The sequence below is a fragment of the Asparagus officinalis genome, chromosome 1 (genome assembly GCF_001876935.1).
Source record: "Asparagus officinalis chromosome 1, Aspof.V1, whole genome shotgun sequence".
Lineage (NCBI taxonomy): Eukaryota > Viridiplantae > Streptophyta > Magnoliopsida > Asparagales > Asparagaceae > Asparagus > Asparagus officinalis.
Window position 1 is genome coordinate 15,023,690 of NC_033794.1, and position 20,691 is coordinate 15,044,380.

General features: G+C 39.9%; 1 protein-coding gene across 7 annotated transcripts; it reads left to right on the forward strand.

The window, feature by feature from the left end:
* On the forward strand, positions 1,230-20,357 carry LOC109851396 (protein CUP-SHAPED COTYLEDON 3-like). 7 transcript variants are annotated; one of them, XM_020421525.1, is made up of 7 exons: positions 1,230-1,433; positions 1,526-1,581; positions 1,830-1,926; positions 13,008-13,138; positions 16,517-16,984; positions 17,764-18,029; positions 19,775-20,357. In XM_020421525.1, exons 5-7 carry the CDS (start codon positions 16,816-16,818, stop codon positions 20,129-20,131), a joined length of 792 nt encoding a protein of 263 aa, XP_020277114.1. In that variant the 5' UTR covers positions 1,230-1,433; positions 1,526-1,581; positions 1,830-1,926; positions 13,008-13,138; positions 16,517-16,815; the 3' UTR covers positions 20,132-20,357. The 7 variants fall into 7 exon arrangements, with proteins under 7 accessions (XP_020277114.1, XP_020277109.1, XP_020277102.1 ...); XM_020421520.1 differs by having other exon boundaries at positions 13,008-13,063; XM_020421513.1 differs by lacking the exon at positions 1,830-1,926.

The window sequence follows — 20,691 nt, forward strand, 5'->3', positions numbered from 1 at the left end:
GCACTAAGGTTTCTAAAAGTGTCCTTTAATACCCCATGTTATTCAAGAATAAAAGTTTTTCCTCTAATTTTCCCATGTGACGCTCACAAGCTAAGTTTAGAATTTCTCGGTCCTTAATGTTTGTTGATTTTATTGTTAAGTTCACCATAATTCCAGTGTGAAATATAATTAAATTGAGTTTAAAAATGTGTTTAAAAGTTGATTCAATTAATATTAAGGGCTAAAAATTCATAAAAGTAACTTGTAGGATCACATAGGAAAATTTAAGGTTCTCGTGTTTGTATTCAGGGGCAGTGGCGAAGCCATGTGTAGCTTGCCCTGGGCAGTTGCCCAGGGCAAGATTCAACTGCTAAAAGATGCACTAGGCAAAGCAAACTCAAATGTACCAAAACCAGAAGAGAAGAGTCCACATGTAAATGAAGTTGGGAGTCAAATCAAGCCAATTAGTGTACTAAACAGCTATGAGAAGAAAGAGAGGCCATGGGGAAAAGAAGAAATTGAAATGCTACGAAAAGGGATGGTAAAATAGCTATGAGAAGAAAGAGAGGCCATGGGGAAAAGAAGAAATTGAAATGCTACGAAAAGGGATGGTAAAATATCCAAAGGGAACGTCTCGGAGGGAAAAGAAGAAATTGAAATGCTACGAAAAGGGATGGTAAAATATCCAAAGGGAACGTCTCGGAGGTGGAAGGTGATCTTAGAGTATATTGGCACCAGAAGATCAGTTGAAGAGATACTGAAGGCAACGAAGATTGTTCTTTTGACAAAGCCAGATTCTGCTGGGCGCATCAGCCCTCGGCTGCAGCCACAGATTTCTCGACAATGTGTTCCCCAAACGCAACCTGACGGTGGTTGACACAATCGGCAACATCGGCCTCCTCTACTTCCTCTTGCTCAACACAAACTCCTTATTTTTTCGTCCAGGGCAAAAAATAATCCTGGCTACGCCACTATTCAGGGGGCTTAAATGCAATATACCTACTCTCCTAAATTTTAGATTTTCCCCCTCTCATTGAAAGTTCAGTTATTTGCGCATTACATATACGAAGTCCAGCTAGAAAAGTTTGAAGTTATGGAGGGTTTTGTGAGAGTGGGTTTATGTGAGAAAAGCGAACGGGGGTTTATGTGGGTTGGGCCTAGCGTAAACCGTGGATTCTAACCCAAACGTTAAAGCCCACCATATAAATATGGTGGAGGCTAGAACGAGAACGATTCATCATACGGTTTAGCAGCAGCAGGAGGATGAAAAATCCTCCGTGCTTGCGATTTCTCTTGAAAAAAACAAGATTTCTTTTAAAAAAAACCTACGGTTTCGCTTGTAAGAAAAAATTCTAGTGTTTCAGCCCCAATTACAAATGTTTCTCCTTCTCTGAGATCGAAGCAACGCTCAAAACATTGGGGGAACGATGAGAACGAAGAATTCCTCAGTCTTGGTACTTACTTTGATCTCCAATTCGTTAAATTCTGATTCTAATCCTTAGTTGTAATGGCATTGCTTAATGCTGACAAGCTTAGAACTTTGCAGGAATCTGAGTGTATTTTATGTAGGGTTTTGAATTTGAGCGGATTGTCCATTAAAAGGTCATTTCACTTGTTTGTAGTTTTTTATAGTTCTTTTTTAATATTTTCCCTTTCATGTTACCGGCAATGTGATTTACATATTGGACTGTTATATGCCTAATTTCTGCTATTTTTTGAGAACAACGACGAGTAATGAACTTCCGCATTTCATTAGCAAGAGTTCAATGAAACACCTGCACCTACGAAAGCAGAATGTCTCCCTGTTTACAAAATCTACATAAATGAAAACATTTGCTTTGTTTGTGTAGGAGGATATGGATAAGAATCCCAGCCTGGAACAATATATCGGAAATAAGTAGCCAAAACTGACCGAAAAAGACAAAAGTTTAGGCTGATTAAATATAAGTAAGCATTACTCCTTTACATTAGTGTTTTCCCACATTCATTATCATCAAGGCTAGCATCTGAATCTGGAATAACATGTTGTCCTCTGATAATCTCAGTAGTACATTTCACTTCCTTTCATGAAAGCAACTTGGACCGGTCAGAAGTGATAGGACAATATAGATACACTATATTGAAGTTCTACCTATATTGTTGTAAATTCTATTGTTGTGTTCTCTACATACAACCCATATAATATAGCAGTCATCCCAAGACCTCATGTCCCTCTTTATTTATGAGAATAAACTGACATCGCTAGTTGTATAAGGTTGTAGTGAATAACGACGCTTAAACCAATTTATGCATTCAAAACTGTACCTTAATCATTTCGTAATTGTATAAATGCAGAGAAGAATCTTACATTTAGTGATACATTTTGTACCAATTTGCATGATGCATACACAATTTTCTATTTGTTAGAAATAATGTTCTTATAGTTACATTCTCTGCACTATTTCAATTATTTGCAGCATTTTCTTCCAGGTTGCCATACAGCTTTTATTTTGCAGTTGTATATAGCATAAAGAATAGGTTACAAGTGGACAGAGACTTGGAGGCTGTTTTTTTTTTGGGTTAAACAGTATGGCTTTGAAAATTTTTCTTCATTGTTGCCAAATTTCTTTTGGATCTGTGGAGAATTATCTCCCCCTAACTTGTTTTCTAACTTTGTTGTCACACAATTTATCTTCTTTTTGAAAATTTTTATTATATTTCTGATAAAATATGCATGTAGGTGACATCTCGAGGTATTGAGCACTTGATTTACTCATTCTCCTCACTCCCCTTTACCACTATGTCGATCTTTTCATATTGAAAATCAGTGTTAACTTGAATGTTTCAAATTACATTTAATTATTCATTTATTTTGAAGATTATGGAGCACAACAACAACCACACACGATAAGGAATTGTAAGCAACAAGAGAACATATGGAATTTTTACATGGTTCGGCTAAAGTGTCTTCCTCCACAGTCTCTCACTAAGGAAATTCATGACACTTAACAACCAATACAAGTTTTGAACAGTGGAAACTTTGTAAATCCTCTCTCACCTCCCACTACCCCTAGAATCGTAGTACACCCCAACTCAAGAGCCAAAATGGACGATATGCCTCAACACTTCGAACCCGAGTACACCTACACTCAAGGGCCCCTGAGGATCCTCCCTCTCCAAAAGATGTCATAGCCAATAGTAGCACATACCCTGTTAACGCCTCTGAGAAGTTTAAGGAGCAACCCATTAAAGTCATGAGTATCATTAATGCACTATTTCATTGTCCTATGCATTAATGATCTCCAAGCTTCCTCATACAGCTTCCATCTTTCTCATGAAAACCTTTAAGCTTCCTCTTTGACTTCTCGTTTCTCTAGTTAATTTATGGACTTTGATTTACGGGATTTTGAGAGAACCAGCAATTTGTTAAGTACCTTCTAACATTTTGTAGAAGAACTTACCTCGACGGCGATCTCGTCGGAGATCGGATCCCTCGTCGGCGATGGCGAGGGGCAACGAGGACTGTTGATGGCGAAGCTCGAAGGGCGACGAGGACTGGTGATGGCGAAGCTCGTACTCGCTTGCGAGGCGAGGGGGTGTCGCTTGCTGGCGTGGAGAAGATTTCGCCTGCGGAGCCTGAGATCGCCTACGGGCGTGGTGCGGGCGAGGAATTTCGTGGACCTCGTCTGTTCGAGTGTGAGCGGATCTCGCCAAGAGCAAACTCGCCTGCGGGTGTTTTGAAATGTTGCCTGTCTCCCCTTTATCTCGCCTGCGTGGGTGGGATCCAGCTGGACCGCACAAATCTGCCCTAGGGTTTCCTTATAAAAGGGAAACCCTGTTCACGAGATGGGGCTAAGCCCAACTTCAGCGATTTCAACAGAGAGGAATATTTCTCTATGGCGGCGGCTTTAACTCCAACGGAAATTCTCAGATTAATTTGAGAATCAAATTTTTCGGTCAAGAAAAATTTGCATTATTCCTGTAGCATTTACTAGAGTGAAGGTAGTTGGTGTTGTGAGAGCTCTTGTTTGAGATTCTCACTTTTACACGCTTTGTAATTTCCTGTGGTTAAATAAGAAATTAATTGTGTGGCCCCCGTAGACGTAGTCAAGTTTGCCGAACCACGTATATCTGTTGTCCCGCCTCATTTACTTACTGTTTACCTGTGTATTTGTTATTGCTTGTATTGGTTAGTTTGAGTTTAGCTTAAACTCAAACTTGGGTTGTTTCTCTCGAGATAATTAGCTTCCGCGACGGTGTGGACATCACGCGTCCCAATAATTGGTATCAGAGTCCTTATTCAGATTGGCGGTGGTTGAGTTACTGATCTGAGGTGGTGGTTCACAAGGTATTTGTTGAAGGATTTATTAATACAAGCGAAGAATGGTGTCTACAAGTAAAACAGTTAAAGTGGGAAAGTATGAGATCGAGAAATTCAATGGGAAGAATGATTTTTCCTACTGGAGGATGCAGATAAAAAATTCATTGATTTCGTAAAAATTACACAAGGCGTTGGCTGGAAAAGAGAAGCACAAGAATATGTCTTATGAGGATTGGGAGGAGCTAGATCTGGAAGCACAGGCGTCGATTATCCTTTGCCTTGAAAGCGGTGTTGCTTTCTTGGTGGACGGGGAGAAAGCGGCTGCGGACGTGTGGTTAAAGTTAGAGAGCACCTTCATGACGAAGAGTCTAACAAACCGGATCTATTTGAAATCCAAATTGTACACTTGCAAGATGGAGGAAGGCTCGTCAATCCGGGAGTACATCAACAAGTTCGATAGGATCTTATCGGATTTGAAAGACATTGAGGTGACAATGGAAGACGAGGATCAGGGTCTTCTACTATTTCTATCTCTGCCGAAGTCTTATGAGAATTTGGTTCAAACACTGATGCTTGTGGGTGATAGTTTGTCGATGGATGAGAGTAGAACGGCGCTTCTAGCGGATGATCTGTGAAAAATCGTAACTAATGATATGGCCACTAGTGGTAACAAAGAACAAGCACAAGGGTTCTTACCAGAGGAAGAGGCAGTGAGCGAGGAAAAGACAAGGGAGAAAAGTCTACATCAAAATCAAGATCTCTTACGAAAAGACCGTGTTTCAAATGCGGTGAGCTAGGACATTTTAAAGTCGATTGTCCTAACAAGAGAATAAGTGGGAAGAAGAACAACAACAAGACTGAAAGACGAGAATGCAAGGAATAAGCGAGCTACGTTTCAGAGGAAGGGAGCGATAATGAATACTATGTCGTCACGGTTGGCGAGGATACCTCCCGGAAGTGGATTCTTGATTCTGGTTGCTCTTACCACACGTGTCCAAACAGGAAGTTGTTTACTACCTACAGGAACATTGATGGTAGAACCGTATTGATGGAGAATAATCATGCTTGTAAAACGGTGGGGCTAGATGATATCAAGATTAGGGTGTATGATGGAGCGGTTCGAACCTTGACGGATGTAAGGCACGTTCCCGACTTGCGGAAGAATCTTATCTCAGTTGGTGCTCTGGACTCCGGGGGTTGCAAGATTGTAACCGAGAACAAAGTAAAGAGGGTTGTTTGGGGTTCCTTGGTAGCGATGAAAGGCATTCGTCACGATAACCTATATACTCTCTTGGGTACGACGGTAACGAGAGATGCAGCGATTGGAACTAATGGAAGTTGTGGAGACCCATGTGAACACACACGGTTATGACATAGGCGGCTTGGACGCATGTCAGAAGGGTCTAGATTTGCTCGGTAAGAAGGGTTTGCTGAAGAATCTAAAGAAACCTTGCATGGATTTTTGTGAGGATTATGTGTACGGAAAGGCGCACAGGGTCCAGTTCTTAAAAAGCAATCACAAGAACAGAGGTATATTAGACTATGTGCACACAGATGTGTGGGGTCCGGCTCAAACAACTTCTAAGGGTGGTTCCAGGTATTTTGTCTCATTCATAGATGATCATTCGAGATATGCTTGAATTTATTTTCTGAAGCATAAAAATGAGGCATTCGAGATATTTAAGAAGTGGAAGGCGATGGTTGAGAACAGGACGGGCAAGAAATTGAAGACGCTGAGATCTGATAACGGTACAGAGTATACAGACGGTGCTTTCAAGGAGTTCTGTGATCAGGAGGGGATTGCCAGACACTGGACAGTCAGGTCTACACCACAGCAAAATAAGGTCGCGGAGAAGCTAAACCGAACACTATGGGAGAAAGCAGTGAGTATGCGATCTTATGCTGGTTTGGACAAAGAATGGTGGGCAGAGTCGATTGCTACAACTTGCTATATAGTGAATCGATCCCCACATTCAATATTGGATGGTGATATACCCTATCGGGTGTGGTCAGGAGAGCATGCAAATTATGAGAGGCTCAGAATATTCGGATGTACCACCTACTATCACGTCAGTGAGGAAAAGCTTGCTGTGAGGGCCAAGAAGGTAATTTTCTTGGGGTATGCAAAGAGTGTAAAAGGCTATCGCCTTTGATGTACAGAAGATTCAAAGTTCGTGATCAGTAAGGACGTTACCTTCGACGAGAAGTCCATAATTGCTAGGATACCCAATGATGATGGTGTTGAGACTGTTGGGAATTCTAAGTCCCAGGTTATTAATATAGAACCTAAAGACCAACCAGGTTCTAGTCGTGTTCAAGTGGGAAATCAGGTAAATGATGAGCTTGAGTAGGAGGAGATTCAATAGGATAATACACAGGCACTACAACAACAGTAGCTCGAGGATAGTTTGGTTTCTACTAAACCAAGGTGAGCATACAAGTAGGTACAAAAGCTGGGAGCCGATCAACCACTAAAGCACTATAGACAAGTTAATTTGGTTGAGTATGCACTCTCGGTGGAGGAAGATGAGCCGGTCTCCTTCAAAGAAGCTATTCGAGATAGAGATAGTGATAGTTAGTTGGCTACGATGGAGGAGGAGATGGAATCTCTCCAGAAGAACCAAACATGGGAGGTGATTCCATTGCCCGTAGGAAAGAAAGCTATAGATTATAAGTGGCTGTATAAAAGAAAAGAAGATCCTTCAGAGCTCGATGGTACAAGGTACAAGGCGAGACTAGTGGCTAAGGGGTTTGCACAAAAGAGTGTGGATTATAATGAGATATTCTCTCCGGTGGTGAAACACACTTCTATTCGTGTGCTATTGAGTATTGTTGCTCATGGTGATCTTGAGTTAGAACAACTCGATGTCAAAACGACCTTCTTGCACGGAGACTTAGAGGAGGAAATCTATATGCATCAGCCTGAGGGTTATAAGGTTGAGGACAAGGAGAATCATGTATGTCGCTTGAGGAAATCACTATATGGACTGAAGCAGTCTCCTTGGCAGTGGTACAAGCGATTTGACTCCTTCATGCTAAAGCATGGGTTCTCCAAAAGCGAGTATGACTGTTGTGTCTATATTCAGAAGCTTCGTGGAGGTGATTATATCTATCTTCTTTTGTATGTGGATGACATGCTTATTACTTCTAAGAACAATATGGATATAGATAGAGTAAAATCTCAACTTGATAAAGAGTTCGAGATGAATGACATGGGCGCTGCTAAGAAGATACTGGGTATGGAGATTAGAAGAGAGCGGACGAATCAGCGATTGTTCTTGAGTCAGAGGGGCTATATAGAGCGGGTGATCGTAAGGTTTGGGATGTAAAGTACAAAGTCGGTGGCGACTCCATTGGCTCCACACTTCAGGCTCTCGGGTAAACAATCTCCCACTACAGCGGAAGATAAGGCACACATGAAACGTGTTCCTTATGCTAGTACAGTTGGCAGTTTGATGTATGCTATGGTGTGTACACGTTCAGATATTTTACAGATGGTTAGTGTGGTCAGCAGGTTCATGGCGAATTCGGGAAAAACGTATTAGGAAGCGGTGAAGTGGGTCCTGAGGTACTTGAAGGGTACCGCGGATACGGGTCTGTGTTTTGGTGGAGAGACATGTCAGATTGATGGGTTTGTAGACTCAGATTATGCTGGCGATCTAGACAGACGACGATTTACTACTGGTTATGTATTTAGTATACATAGGGCTTCAGTTAGTTGGCGGTCGATGTTACAGGCTACAATGACACTTTCTACTACAGAGGCCGAGTACATGACCATGGCGGAGGGAGTAAAGGAAGCATTATGGTTGTGGGGTCTGTTAGATAATTTGGGGATTGAGCAGGATAGCGTGAACTTGTGGTGCGATAGTCAGAGTGCGATTCATTTTTTGGCTAAGAATCAAGTTCATCATGCTCGTACCAAGCATATCGACGTCAAGTATCATTTTGTGCGGGATGTCATAAAGGAAGGTGATATTTCTTTCATGAAGGTGCACACGAATGAGAATCCAGCAGACATGTTAACCAAGATGGTGACAAGTAGCAAGTTTCAACATTGCTTAGACTTGCTTAATATCAGCCCGTGTTGATCTGCCCTAAAAGGGCAATTACAAAACTACAGTTAGCTTGATCCCGATGGAGGGTACGTAGGCAGTCGTGGTATAGTGGCGCAGCTGGTTTGGCCAGGTTGGCGTTCGCGGTGTTCTTCTGGTGTTCGTCCAAAATTTAAGGTTTATCAAATGATGGACGAGGTGGAGAATTGTAGAAGAACTTACCTCGACGGCGATCTCGTCGGAGATCGGACCCCTCGACGGTGACGGCGAGGGGCAACGAGGACTGTTGATGGCGAAGCTCGAAGGGCGACGAGGACTGTTGATGGCGAAGCTCGAAGGGCGACGAGGACTGTTGATGGCGAAGCTCGAAGGGCGACGAGGACTGTTGATGGCGAAGCTCGAAGGGCGACGAGGACTGTTGATGGCGAAGCTCGAAGGGCGACGAGGACTGTTGATGGCGAAGCTCGAAGGGCGACGAGGACTGGTGATGTCGAAGCTCGTACTCGCCTGCGAGGCGAGGGGGTGTCGCCTGCGGGCGTGGAGAAGATTTCACCTGCGGAGCCTGAGATCGCCTGCGGGCGTGGTGCGTGCGAGGAATTTCGTGGACCTCGTCTGTTCGAGTGTGAGCGGATCTCGCCAGGAGCAAACTCGCCTGCGGGTGTTTTGGAATGTCGCCTGTCTCCTCTTTATCTCGCCTGCGTGGGTAGGAGTACATGGTCATGGCAGAGGGAGTAAAGGAAGCATTATGGTTGTGGGGTCTGTTAGATAATTTGGGGATTGAGCAGGATAGCGTGAACTTGTGGTGCGATAGTCAGAGTGCGATTCATTTTTTGGCTAAGAATCAAGTTCATCATGCTCGTACCAAGCATATCGACGTCAAGTATCATTTTGTGCGGGATGTCATAAAGGAAGGTGATATTTCTTTCATGAAGGTGCACACGAATGAGAATCCAGCAGACATGTTAACCAAGATGGTGACAAGTAGCAAGTTTCAACATTGCTTAGACTTGCTTAATATCAGCCCGTGTTGATCTGCCCTAAAAGGGCAATTACAAAACTACAGTTAGCTTGATCCCGATGGAGGGTACGTAGGCAGTCGTGGTATAGTGGCGCAGCTGGTTTGGCCAGGTTGGCGTTCGCGGTGTTCTTCTGGTGTTCGTCCAAAATTTAAGGTTTATCAAATGATGGACGAGGTGGAGAATTGTAGAAGAACTTACCTCGACGGCGATCTCGTCGGAGATCGGACCCCTCGACGGTGACGGCGAGGGGCAACGAGGACTGTTGATGGCGAAGCTCGAAGGGCGACGAGGACTGTTGATGGCGAAGCTCGAAGGGCGACGAGGACTGGTGATGTCGAAGCTCGTACTCGCCTGCGAGGCGAGGGGGTGTCGCCTGCGGGCGTGGAGAAGATTTCACCTGCGGAGCCTGAGATCGCCTGCGGGCGTGGTGCGTGCGAGGAATTTCGTGGACCTCGTCTGTTCGAGTGTGAGCGGATCTCGCCAGGAGCAAACTCGCCTGCGGGTGTTTTGGAATGTCGCCTGTCTCCTCTTTATCTCGCCTGCGTGGGTAGGATCCAGCTGGACCGCACAAATCTGCCCTAGGGTTTCCCTTTAAAAGGGAAACCCTGTTCACGAGATGGGGCTGAGCCCAACTTCAGCGATTTCAACAGAGGAATATTTCTCTGTGGCGGCGGCTTTAACTCCAGCGGAAATTCTCAGATTAATTTGAGAATCAAATTTTTCGGTCAAGAAAAATTTGCACTATTCCTGTAGCATTTACTACAGTGAAGGTAGTTGGTGTTGTGAGAACTCTTGTTTGAGATTCTCACTTTTACAAGCTTTGTAATTTCCTGTGGTTAAATAAGAAATTAATTGTGTGGCTCCCGTGGACGTAGGTAAGTTTGCCGAACTACGTATATCTGTTGTCCCGCCTCATTTACTTACTGTTTACCTGTGTATTCGTTATTGCTTGTATTGGTTAGTTTGAGTTTGGCTTAAACTCAAACTTGGGTTGTTTCTCTCGGGATAATTAGCTTCCGTGGCGGTGTGGACGTCACGCATCCCAACACATTTTCTTTCCTTGAAAATTTATAGGAGGATTGCTCCCATAATCCACAAGTACTTCTCCGAACTCGTTCATGTCAAGTCAACTCTCAAAACAAACTCTAGGGACACACACGACCAAAAACTTGGAGTATTGGATGAGCAACCTAATTCAACTGAAATACAATGTCACCTTTACAAGTTGATGCTTTGAAAAAAGGATTTTCAAATGTTAAAATCACCTAAGTGAAATAACTACTCAATACTCGATCAGATCTTTAGCAACATAGTTACTCCAAAAAAAAATGATAACCACTATTTAAGTGACATGATATTCACTTTGGAGGTGCATGCAATTTAAACAATTGGATTCCATGCTTGCCAGACCTCAAATTTTCCATACATGGTACCTGTTACCCTAGCACAGAGTTGAAGCTTACTCAACCTAGACACATCGTGATTGCATAATCCACTATCACTGGAATCATGCTATTGAGTTTTAAAGGTGGGTAAAGTTGACCATGTTTAGAATAGATCAAGCTTTACCTAGTCCACTTCTTTACATACAACTATTAGATTGAAGAGGCATCAATAAACTAAGATATTAATTAAATAAGCTGTACGTGAATTGCTTTTGTTTGGCTCAGTTTTATCTTGCTGATCTGAATAGTCAATAGTGAGATCTTAGCTACAAACTATAAGCAGCTTGAGCACATAATAGCTTGAAATAACTTTGAACTTAGCTGCAAGCCTGCAACATAGTCTGAATTAATCAACTCAGTCAGTTACTCCCTAATAGTCCTTCATTGTAATGTGATATTCATGTCAACAACCATGCTTGTGAAGAAACTCTGTGATGTTGAGAATTTCTCATCTTTGAATACAAGTAATTAGTATTATTATTCCACGACAAAAGGAACTGCTCTAGTTTGTGAATCATAGAAAATATACAGAGTTGCGTCTGGCTGCTCTAGAGAACTTCTTTCACCACCCTGACATGCGGGTCCATCTGTGACATCTAACTGGGTCTGGCCTACTTGAATTGTACACACACCCAATGGAATACTTGGTCTGGTTTCAAAAAATTTAACCATGAGGTACTTCCAAATTGTCAAGTCATAATCAGGTGATATATGTTGCTTGTTTTGTTTAATCAATATAGCATTCAGGGCTTACATTCTTATGAGATTCTGGAGTGCTGGATTCTAATTTTTAATGTGCTTGATTGGTCCGAGTTCAATTGGATGATATATTAACTTCTCTGAGAACAGAACTGGATTTTTGAGATCACCAGATGAGCACAGAGTAGGTGACATCCATAATTCAGTGACACTATAGATGCAATTCCTATTTTTCCAAAAGTCAATGCAACTGAGACTAAAAGGAAATGTCAAAAGGTTACTATAAAGATTGCCTAGATAACTACCAAGTAAGTGGAGATGAGAAGAATCTTAGATGAGCACAGAGTAGGTGACATCCATAATTCAGTGATATTCTATTGATGCAATTCCTATTTTTCCAGATGTCATGCAATTGAGACCAAAAGGATATGCCAAAAAGTTACTATAAAGATTGCATAGATAACTTCCAAGTAATTGGAGATGAGAAGAATCTTAGATGAGTATCATATTTTTGTCTTAAAAATGTAGTTACTTGCTTCAGATTATGTAAGGTTGATGTTAGTGGGACTCCCTAAAAACTGTCAACAATCTGTTTTGACAGTCCATCCATCCATTTTCTAGTGCCCTCTGGTGGATATCATGATGCTTCAGTTTTTGAACCAAGAACGCATTTGCAAGTGCTGTCGTAGTATTTTCTGCTGGTGGTTTACCAGAGAACCTATGATTATAATCAATACTAGAAGGATGAGGGTACCATCAATATGCTTGATCTGTCACATGATGAGAATGACTTACTGCTCACTAACCTAATGGCTTTTCCCTCTTTTGCTGCTAGGTTTCAAAAGATTAGACTTTTTTTCTCCCTATTTTTTTTAGTATTAGTCAATCAAAATGTGAACAAAAGTTAGATTATCATCGTAATTCTACCCAACTCAATTTTCCTCACAACCTAACCCTATATAACATCACCCGCCAACCTTGAGAACCCCACTATTCGACGTTCTGCATGTATGTATCCTGATTGGATTGAAAATTTGGAAGTTTGTGATTGATACCACGCTCAATCATTCTCATAGATGATGCAACCTTCAGTATTAAGACCTTGTCCTAAACTTCATGGACATACATGCATCAGCAAGATCATATTGGTCTATTTCTTGTGAGGTGCAATAAGCCATGGCGATGCATACCTCATGAGCTCGCAACCTGAGGCAGCACGTACCAAGCTTTCGTTCAACTCCAAATATCTAAAGCTTAGTTTTGTTCATTACCATTAAAAGCACACATTACCTTGATCCAGTCTACATTTGTAATCTTTTAGCTTCCTCTGTACTTAATCTATCTGATGGGCACTTTGTACAACTTTTGAAGCATTAAATCCTTAGCTTGTCCTGTTAATCCTCTGCTTTGTCTCTTTACAAATGTTTAGTGAGATTCCTAGACTCACATGTTTTTTATATATATATTTTTCTTTGTAAACTAATGAGGCTGTGATCTTATTTTTTTCCAGGGAGCTGGTTTGTTCGCTTGTTGCCAATTTGGTGTGGTCCCCTGTCATCCTGATTGGTAAGCCACGGGCTCGACTCTTCTTCCTAATTGCGATTAACTAATCCATGATTAGCACCTTGTTCATTATTGGAGGTAAGCTATGGCCATGCTTACCCATCAAGAATCTTGTCAGGATCAGCTTATGCAATGCTTGTAGACAACCATTTCCTACCTTTCTAAGCTATCTAAGCGGCCTTCTGTGTTAATACAAACAAACCCTTAACTAGCTAGGGGATGCCTAAATTATTCTCTTATGTAGATCCTGTGATCCATCACTTTCATTGAGAACGTTACATTGGGCCAGCGGGCCCCTCTGATTATTCTCTTGGGATAGTGGCCGGCTGGGGCTGGGCATTTATCTGTATCTCAACAACAACCATGTGTTATGGTTGTTAGTTGTTACTGTTGCGTTGGGGTACTTTCTCATTATCTTGTGCCATATCAGCTCAAGCCTTATTATATAATATATTATATATATATATATATATATAGTCGTCATATGCTTAAGACTGTATTAGGGTCAACATGCTGCAAATTCTGAACCAATAATTTGGCTGAAAAATATTCTCCTATTCGTAAAGAAAATTCTTATTGTTGATTTTAAAAGATTATCGTAATCTTGGAAGATTTAGTCAAAATATTATGAAAATGGTTTTGTTTTCCCTTTCTCAAGCTTGTTTGCTTGATGTCCATATAGTTTGGCAATCGGCTGATCCAGAATTTCCATATGTTGCACCAAATCCTGTCCTGAATAAGTGGCAACAAACAGTTTATGTTTGAGGGTGGGTGGTGAGGGTGTCGGGGGTGTGACAGCTTCACCTGTAGTTACTTGAATTCAGGAAACTCATGTTGGTTATTTGAACTTTACTTCACAATATAGTAGACTGAGATTAAAAGCAGCATTAGGAATCATATAAATAACTATGCATATGTTATTTTCATGTTTAGATATGCATATTCTATTTCATGTTTACATTCCGCTTTTGGAACTTTATTCTAATAATAAGTTTGCATGCATCTCTTTCATTTTGGGAAAATGTGTGTCTAAATACCTTTGACTAAAGCATTTAGAGTTTGTATTGCATATTGTTCATTTTACATTATATTTTTAGTGATATCTTTACTTTTGAGATGAAACTTGATGCTTCAATTGGAAATGAAACTAATTGCGGATATTCTCCTAAAAGCACCATGAGTATGCTTTATCTACATTAGGAATCAGTTATAGTTAGCTTTTTAATAGTATTTAAATATTTAAAGTAATCTTTGGCACATGCTCTGGGTATCTGAGTGGAAACATGTATCCTAAAAGATTTTCCTTTTTCTCTGATGATAGAAATACCTCTCAGCATCTGTTGACATGATTATTATTACTTATTTTGTGATGAAGACTAAAGTGTTTAATTTTCTGTTTAAATTATTTGAAGTTGCTGAATGTGAAGAATATCCCTTCTTGGCAGGGGCGGATCCATGTCTCCACTAGAGGAGCAGTTGCACCCCTAACATTCTCAAAACTGTCATCCATAAACCTTCAAAAATTGTGTTCTGCACCCCTACAATTTAAAGTATTGCACCCCAAGCCAATTTTAATTTACATAACACAATTAAAACCGTTTGCATTTAGCTCATTTGACACTCGTAGTTAGTAGCGCATTTTAATTTTCAAATAATAAGCTCAAATGAGCTAACCCAGTTAAACTTAGCCTATTAGCAAACTAAAAACCCAAAGCCAAAACCAATATTATATATTTGATTGTTTTATAATATTATAATTTTATTTTTTGGTAAATAGATATTAGTCGTCTCCCCCTCTAAGAAAAAATTTCTGGATCCGCCACGGCTTCTTGGCCCCTTGCTGCAAATGAAATCAAGTTGGTCCATCCGGGCCCACTACCGAATGGAGTTTTTCGGCTAAAAAACCATTAGTTTTGCTCAATTAACGATCATAGAAATGATTGAAATGTTTATCAATTGATCTCTCCAGACTACTTGGCACTCTTTGGTGCTGCCAAGTGTCAAGCATCAGAAAACTTTTCTTCTTTAAGGGGATACTGATTGCTGGAAGAAAGGAGAGTATGGAGCCGTCACTCTTTCTACCAAAGACTCTCCTCCGTCGTCCTCCAAAAGTTTCAGGAAGAGAAGCCCTCTAAAGTTTTCCAATCATGGAGTTTTATAATTGTAAACAAGGAAAAGGCCTGATTCACCCCAACAAAGAGTACACCCATACTTGCACCCACTGGACACTAGGTCTGTTATATATGGGCTCCACATGTCACTGAAAGTGTTGGCATGATTCAATCAAGACTTTGGCTTTGAGTGGACAATCTATAAAAGTAGAAAATAACAAGTTCAGAATTACATCTTATATAATTAGGGCTGATGTGTCCTCTACTTGAAACTATGGTATTTTGGTGCGGAGTATGAGGTTCCAGTGGTAAGCTAGGAAACTAGAGTGTTAGTAAACTACAATGGGTGCATAAGGTGTTATTCTAGCTAGGCAATAATTTCAAATGTCATACCATATTCTATGGCTTGATATGGTAAATTAGTCCTTGCATATAAAATCCACATCAGCACGTCTGGGTGATTTTGGCTTCAACTCACTCAACAAGAAGGACAAAGATGTTGAGGGCAAGACCATGAAATTTCCCACAATGCTCTTCATGGGCCATGGCTTCCCATCTTGAATGGGCAATTGCGTTTCCTATTCATAATGATTGCGATTAGCTACCCTTTTAGGTTGCCACGTCTCTGGGGAGAAGTCCAATGACATGATTTTTGGCCAGGGCTCCATTCTCGGAGGAAACCAACAGGATGACCAAAATGCCCTTGCTCTCATAAGGGGTGTAGGGACTGGATGCCACTTTGTATGATTCTCCATTATTTGATGTTTATTTGTGTGATATTCTCTACATTGTGAATGTGTGTTCCTACAAACGTTGACACCGTTTCATGACCTTCAAAAAATTTAACTAATTTTTGTATTCAATCTCACTTGATTAGCCCACACTTAACTTAGCATTCAAGAAAGCTGAAATTAATTTACGCTAATGAAATCCAAGAAATTACCGATACATTCTCTAATTGTAATCATTGTATGTTGTGTGTTCTCCTGCAAGTTGTGATGGGGTCCATTTGTGTACTATAAGCATGAGGGAGACTTAAGGGAGCCCACATGTCTTTACTGCATAATTTTATCCAATGACGATGTTTATAGTTCCTGGTTGCACATATTTTTATTTTCTGGAACCCACATGTCACAATCATAGGAATTTTTGAGATAACAACCTTAACCATCTTGAATGCTTTTTAATATTTACATGCAAACCTGTCTTAGATGTTTTTAAATTTACTAGTAAATTTATATACTTATTACTATTACTATTATTATTATTATTATTATTAGTATCTGATATTGAGAATGAGAGGAGATTTCTTGTGACTATTGGTCTTTCCGAGTAAACCTTGCAGCACAAGCATGAGGACCCTGGCGTTTTCGAGGGGATTGCGACAGGAGGACACGCCTTCTCTCTATGGAGACACGGAGTTTTTTAACAGTAACGGCTTCTTTCAGAGGCCGAACTAGCTAACAATTGCAAGCGTGGCTAAGTTGGGTCAATCATTTCTATCCTTCTCCCTATATATGTGTGTGATATATCCAAGCCTCACCGGAAAGAAGAGTAACAGCCTTTAATAAGATCTCCTCCATCCAACAAAAGTCTTAACATAAGTATCTTCACACACACTCTCTCTCTAGATCTCTTTGTGAAATGGGATTAAGGGATATAGAGTCTACTCTTCCACCAGGGTTTAAGTTCTACCCGAGTGATGAGGAGTTAGTATGCCATTATCTATACAAGAAGGTGGCTAATGTTAAGGTTTCTGAAGGGACCATGGTGGAGGTAGACTTGCATACTCGGGAGCCATGGGAATTGCCAGGTAAACTTTGTTCCATTTTCTGTTGATTCCCATATGTTATTTTTTTGTTTGTTTATTAAAACTATTTTCTCAAAGGGCTTAGGAAATACATCTATTTCTGAAAAAAGAGAAAAAAAATTAAGTATTGGAAAGCTTGTTGTTTAGGAGCTGGATGGATCGATATTGTAGTTAATGATAAAGAGAATCCTTAATCTGCAAGGAAATGCTAGCAGCATAACCTAATCCAGGTTTATAGTAAACTATGTCATGATGATTTTTTATCAGAAACGAAAGAAAAATTCTGCTGCATGCCATAGAATTGAGTTCATTTACTATGATACGTATCCTGACGTTTTTGAATAAATTCGGTGAATACTGCATGACGTTTAGTTTCATTCTATATGCATTATTCTTTTTTCTGAGGATACTACGTATGCATCATTGCTATTGTTTATTTTATTTCTGTCGTAGTTGTTAGTTTTCCTAATATGCGTAATCAAACTTATGAGTTCTGTTTTCTTTCTCAGTAAGTTTTACTAGCAGTAACATCAATATGTTAAATGAAGTCTAACAGTACACTTAATTCACGTAACCTTTCAAAATCAGTAATATAAGATTCACATGGCGCTAAGCTCTAATTGTTTGTCCTCATCTCGTAAAGAATCCAATCTGTATGACTATTATGTGTCACATGGAGAATAGGACGCCTATCTCTCTGTTCAAATTAGAACTAAGAAACAAATTAATGGTATGCATTATGAGGACACATTCAATCTGACTGTTGATTTATGTGGTCTCAGAGGGTGCCAAGCTCAGTGACGATGAGTGGTATTTCTTCAGCTTTCGTGATCGTAAGTATGCCACTGGCTCTCGCGCAAATCGGGCTACAAAGTCTGGTTATTGGAAGGCCACAGGTAAAGATCGTACAGTATATCACCCCAAGACACGTGGAATCGTTGGGATGAGAAAGACGCTTGTGTTTTACAGTGGAAGAGCTCCCAATGGAGTAAAGACTGGCTGGGTCATGCATGAATTCCGTTTAGAGAATCCACATACCCCACCAAAGGTATTTATGTTACCTGACGTACAAATTATCGTCGTAAGTAAATGTTTTTTATTATATAGTGGTCTACCAAATGTGTGCCTAATATGATGAATTGTAAAATCAAATACATGGAAGCATAGCTTGACCATCAGTCAATGTGTATGTATTGTGGGTATTTGCCCCGTATATCATTTATTAGCATTTATACCCCTATGAACCTCAAATGACATTTTTTCTCCCATTAGGTTGAGATATCACGCTAGAATCAGGTACAATAAATTATTATTTTTCCTTGGTTTTACTAGAAAAATTGAACTGTTTTGTAAATTCAGTGCCAAAAAAAAAGTAATGATGTGTGAAATTCTGGGGATGCAAGCGCTAATAGAATAATTTTTGGATATATTTTTTGATCCTTTGTAAGGTGGTCCCTGCCAAATGAGATAATCCAATATGATATATTTGGTTAAACCAGTACATAGGTGCAATGGTTAGTGCTATTACAAACTAAGATAATCTGATTTTAAAATATCACACACACACACACACACACACACACACACACACATATATATATATATATATATATATATATATATATATATATATATATAGAGAGAGAGAGAGAGAGAGAGAGAGAGAGAGAGAGAGGAGAGATGAGTATGTTTGGTACCAAGCACAAATTTTGTGCTTGGTAATGAGGTGACACAACCCTTCCACTCATTCAAATGGGGGACCACATTCACATGGGTTGAGGAGTGTATGTGGATATGCAATCATTTAAATGAGTGGATGTTATGTCCCCTCACTCAAGCATATCCATTTTTCTCATATATATATATATATATATATATATATATATATATATATATATATATTATATATTATATATAATATATGAAATATGGGTATGCTTGGTACAAGCACAAAAGTTGTTCTTGGTAGTGAGGTGTCACATTCCCCTCCACTCATTCAAATTTGGGACTACATTCACATGGGTATGGAGTGGATGGGGATGTGACACATTACTACGAAGCAAAAAATTTGTGCTTGGTACCAAGCATACTCATATTTCTTATATATATATATATATATATATATATATATATATATATATATATATATATATATGAGAGAGAGAGAGAGAGAAGAGAAAAACTTGTGTGAACTTAAGTGGATATCAAAAAGTTATCCACCGAACTTTTAGCCACTCATATTGCCTAAAGATCCTTGCATGATATGAAAAGGTTTTTTATATTAAAAATGAGTGACTAAGAAATTTGGTGGACATCACTTAAGTTGATAGGAGTTTTACTCTCTCTTCTCTCTCTCTCTCCTCTCTTCTCTATATATATATATATATATATATATATATATATATATATATATATATATATATATATATATATGTATCATATCGTATTGAAAGTGACATGGTATGAGTTATGATACATACTTATCCAACTGTTTCCATGTCGCACTCTTGGACTCGCATCACATATGTATGTCCAAGAAAATGGCAGTATCAAGTCAGGATGCATTCCCAATAACTTCCCTAAATCTACTTTTTTTTACGGCTCATGTATCTTTCATGGACCACAAGAGCTGATGAGCACACTCTACTGCCCTATCATGCAAAATCACACATGGGTATATAGAGCTTTGTTTGCCCTAATTTTTGGAGCGAATAATATTTCTACGGAAAACTCCAAGTCACACACAGCCAAAGTTTGATTCTGACTGTAGCTCTCTTTCTTTTTGGATGACAGGAGGATTGGGTGCTATGTAGAGTTTTCAATAAAAGGAAGGGAGAGGTTGCTAGTAGCTCTGGTGTAGAGAACTTGGCGTCCTCCCCTCCTTTGCTTTTTGATACGATGGGGTCATCATGCATGAACAATGTCCCACATCAAGAGGGCAACTCAAATACCTTAGTAAATTTGGAGGTACTGCATTATAATTTCCATGAATTTATTCAAGAGTTGGAGACCACAGATCTGATGAGCACGGAGATGGGGATGGGATCTAAGGATGGAGGGGATGATGACTACGGGTTCCTCTTTGACGCGGGGCTAGACGATGATGATCATGCCATGGGAGTCGAATGTGGAGGACACCTGGGGTTCTAATTTAAATGACGAGCTAGGTAGTAAGTAGATTGAAGAAAATTTAAAGGACGATCTCTAGTTCTAGATGAAAGTGCACGTACTGGTCTGATCTTACAGAGAAGATTAATTTGTAAATTTGTGATTGTGAGAGTGATTGTTGTGAAATTGTGAATATGTACAGTTTGGGTGTGGGCGTTGATTCGATTTGTTGTGTATGCGTGTGCAACCGAGACGACATGCTTATTAACTAACTCTGTTATCCTGCGGTCGTTTTGGGCTAAAATGCGAGTTTGGTCTCCATATTGAGGCTTCGTACTCAAATTATTCTTTATATTTTTTCCCCCTCAACTAGTTACCGTTTCACATTTTAATTACAAACTAGCTCTTTTTTCAACATCTGATAAACTGGATGTTTTCTTTTCGTTTATGACCACATTACCCTCTCAAGACATCCTTGTATTTTTTATTTAGAACACCTCTCTTTTAATCCATTTAATATCATTTAAGCTTACTAAAAAATTAAATTACTAAAACTAGCTAAGAACATAGGCAAGCTACATAATTAACCATGTAAGTACTAA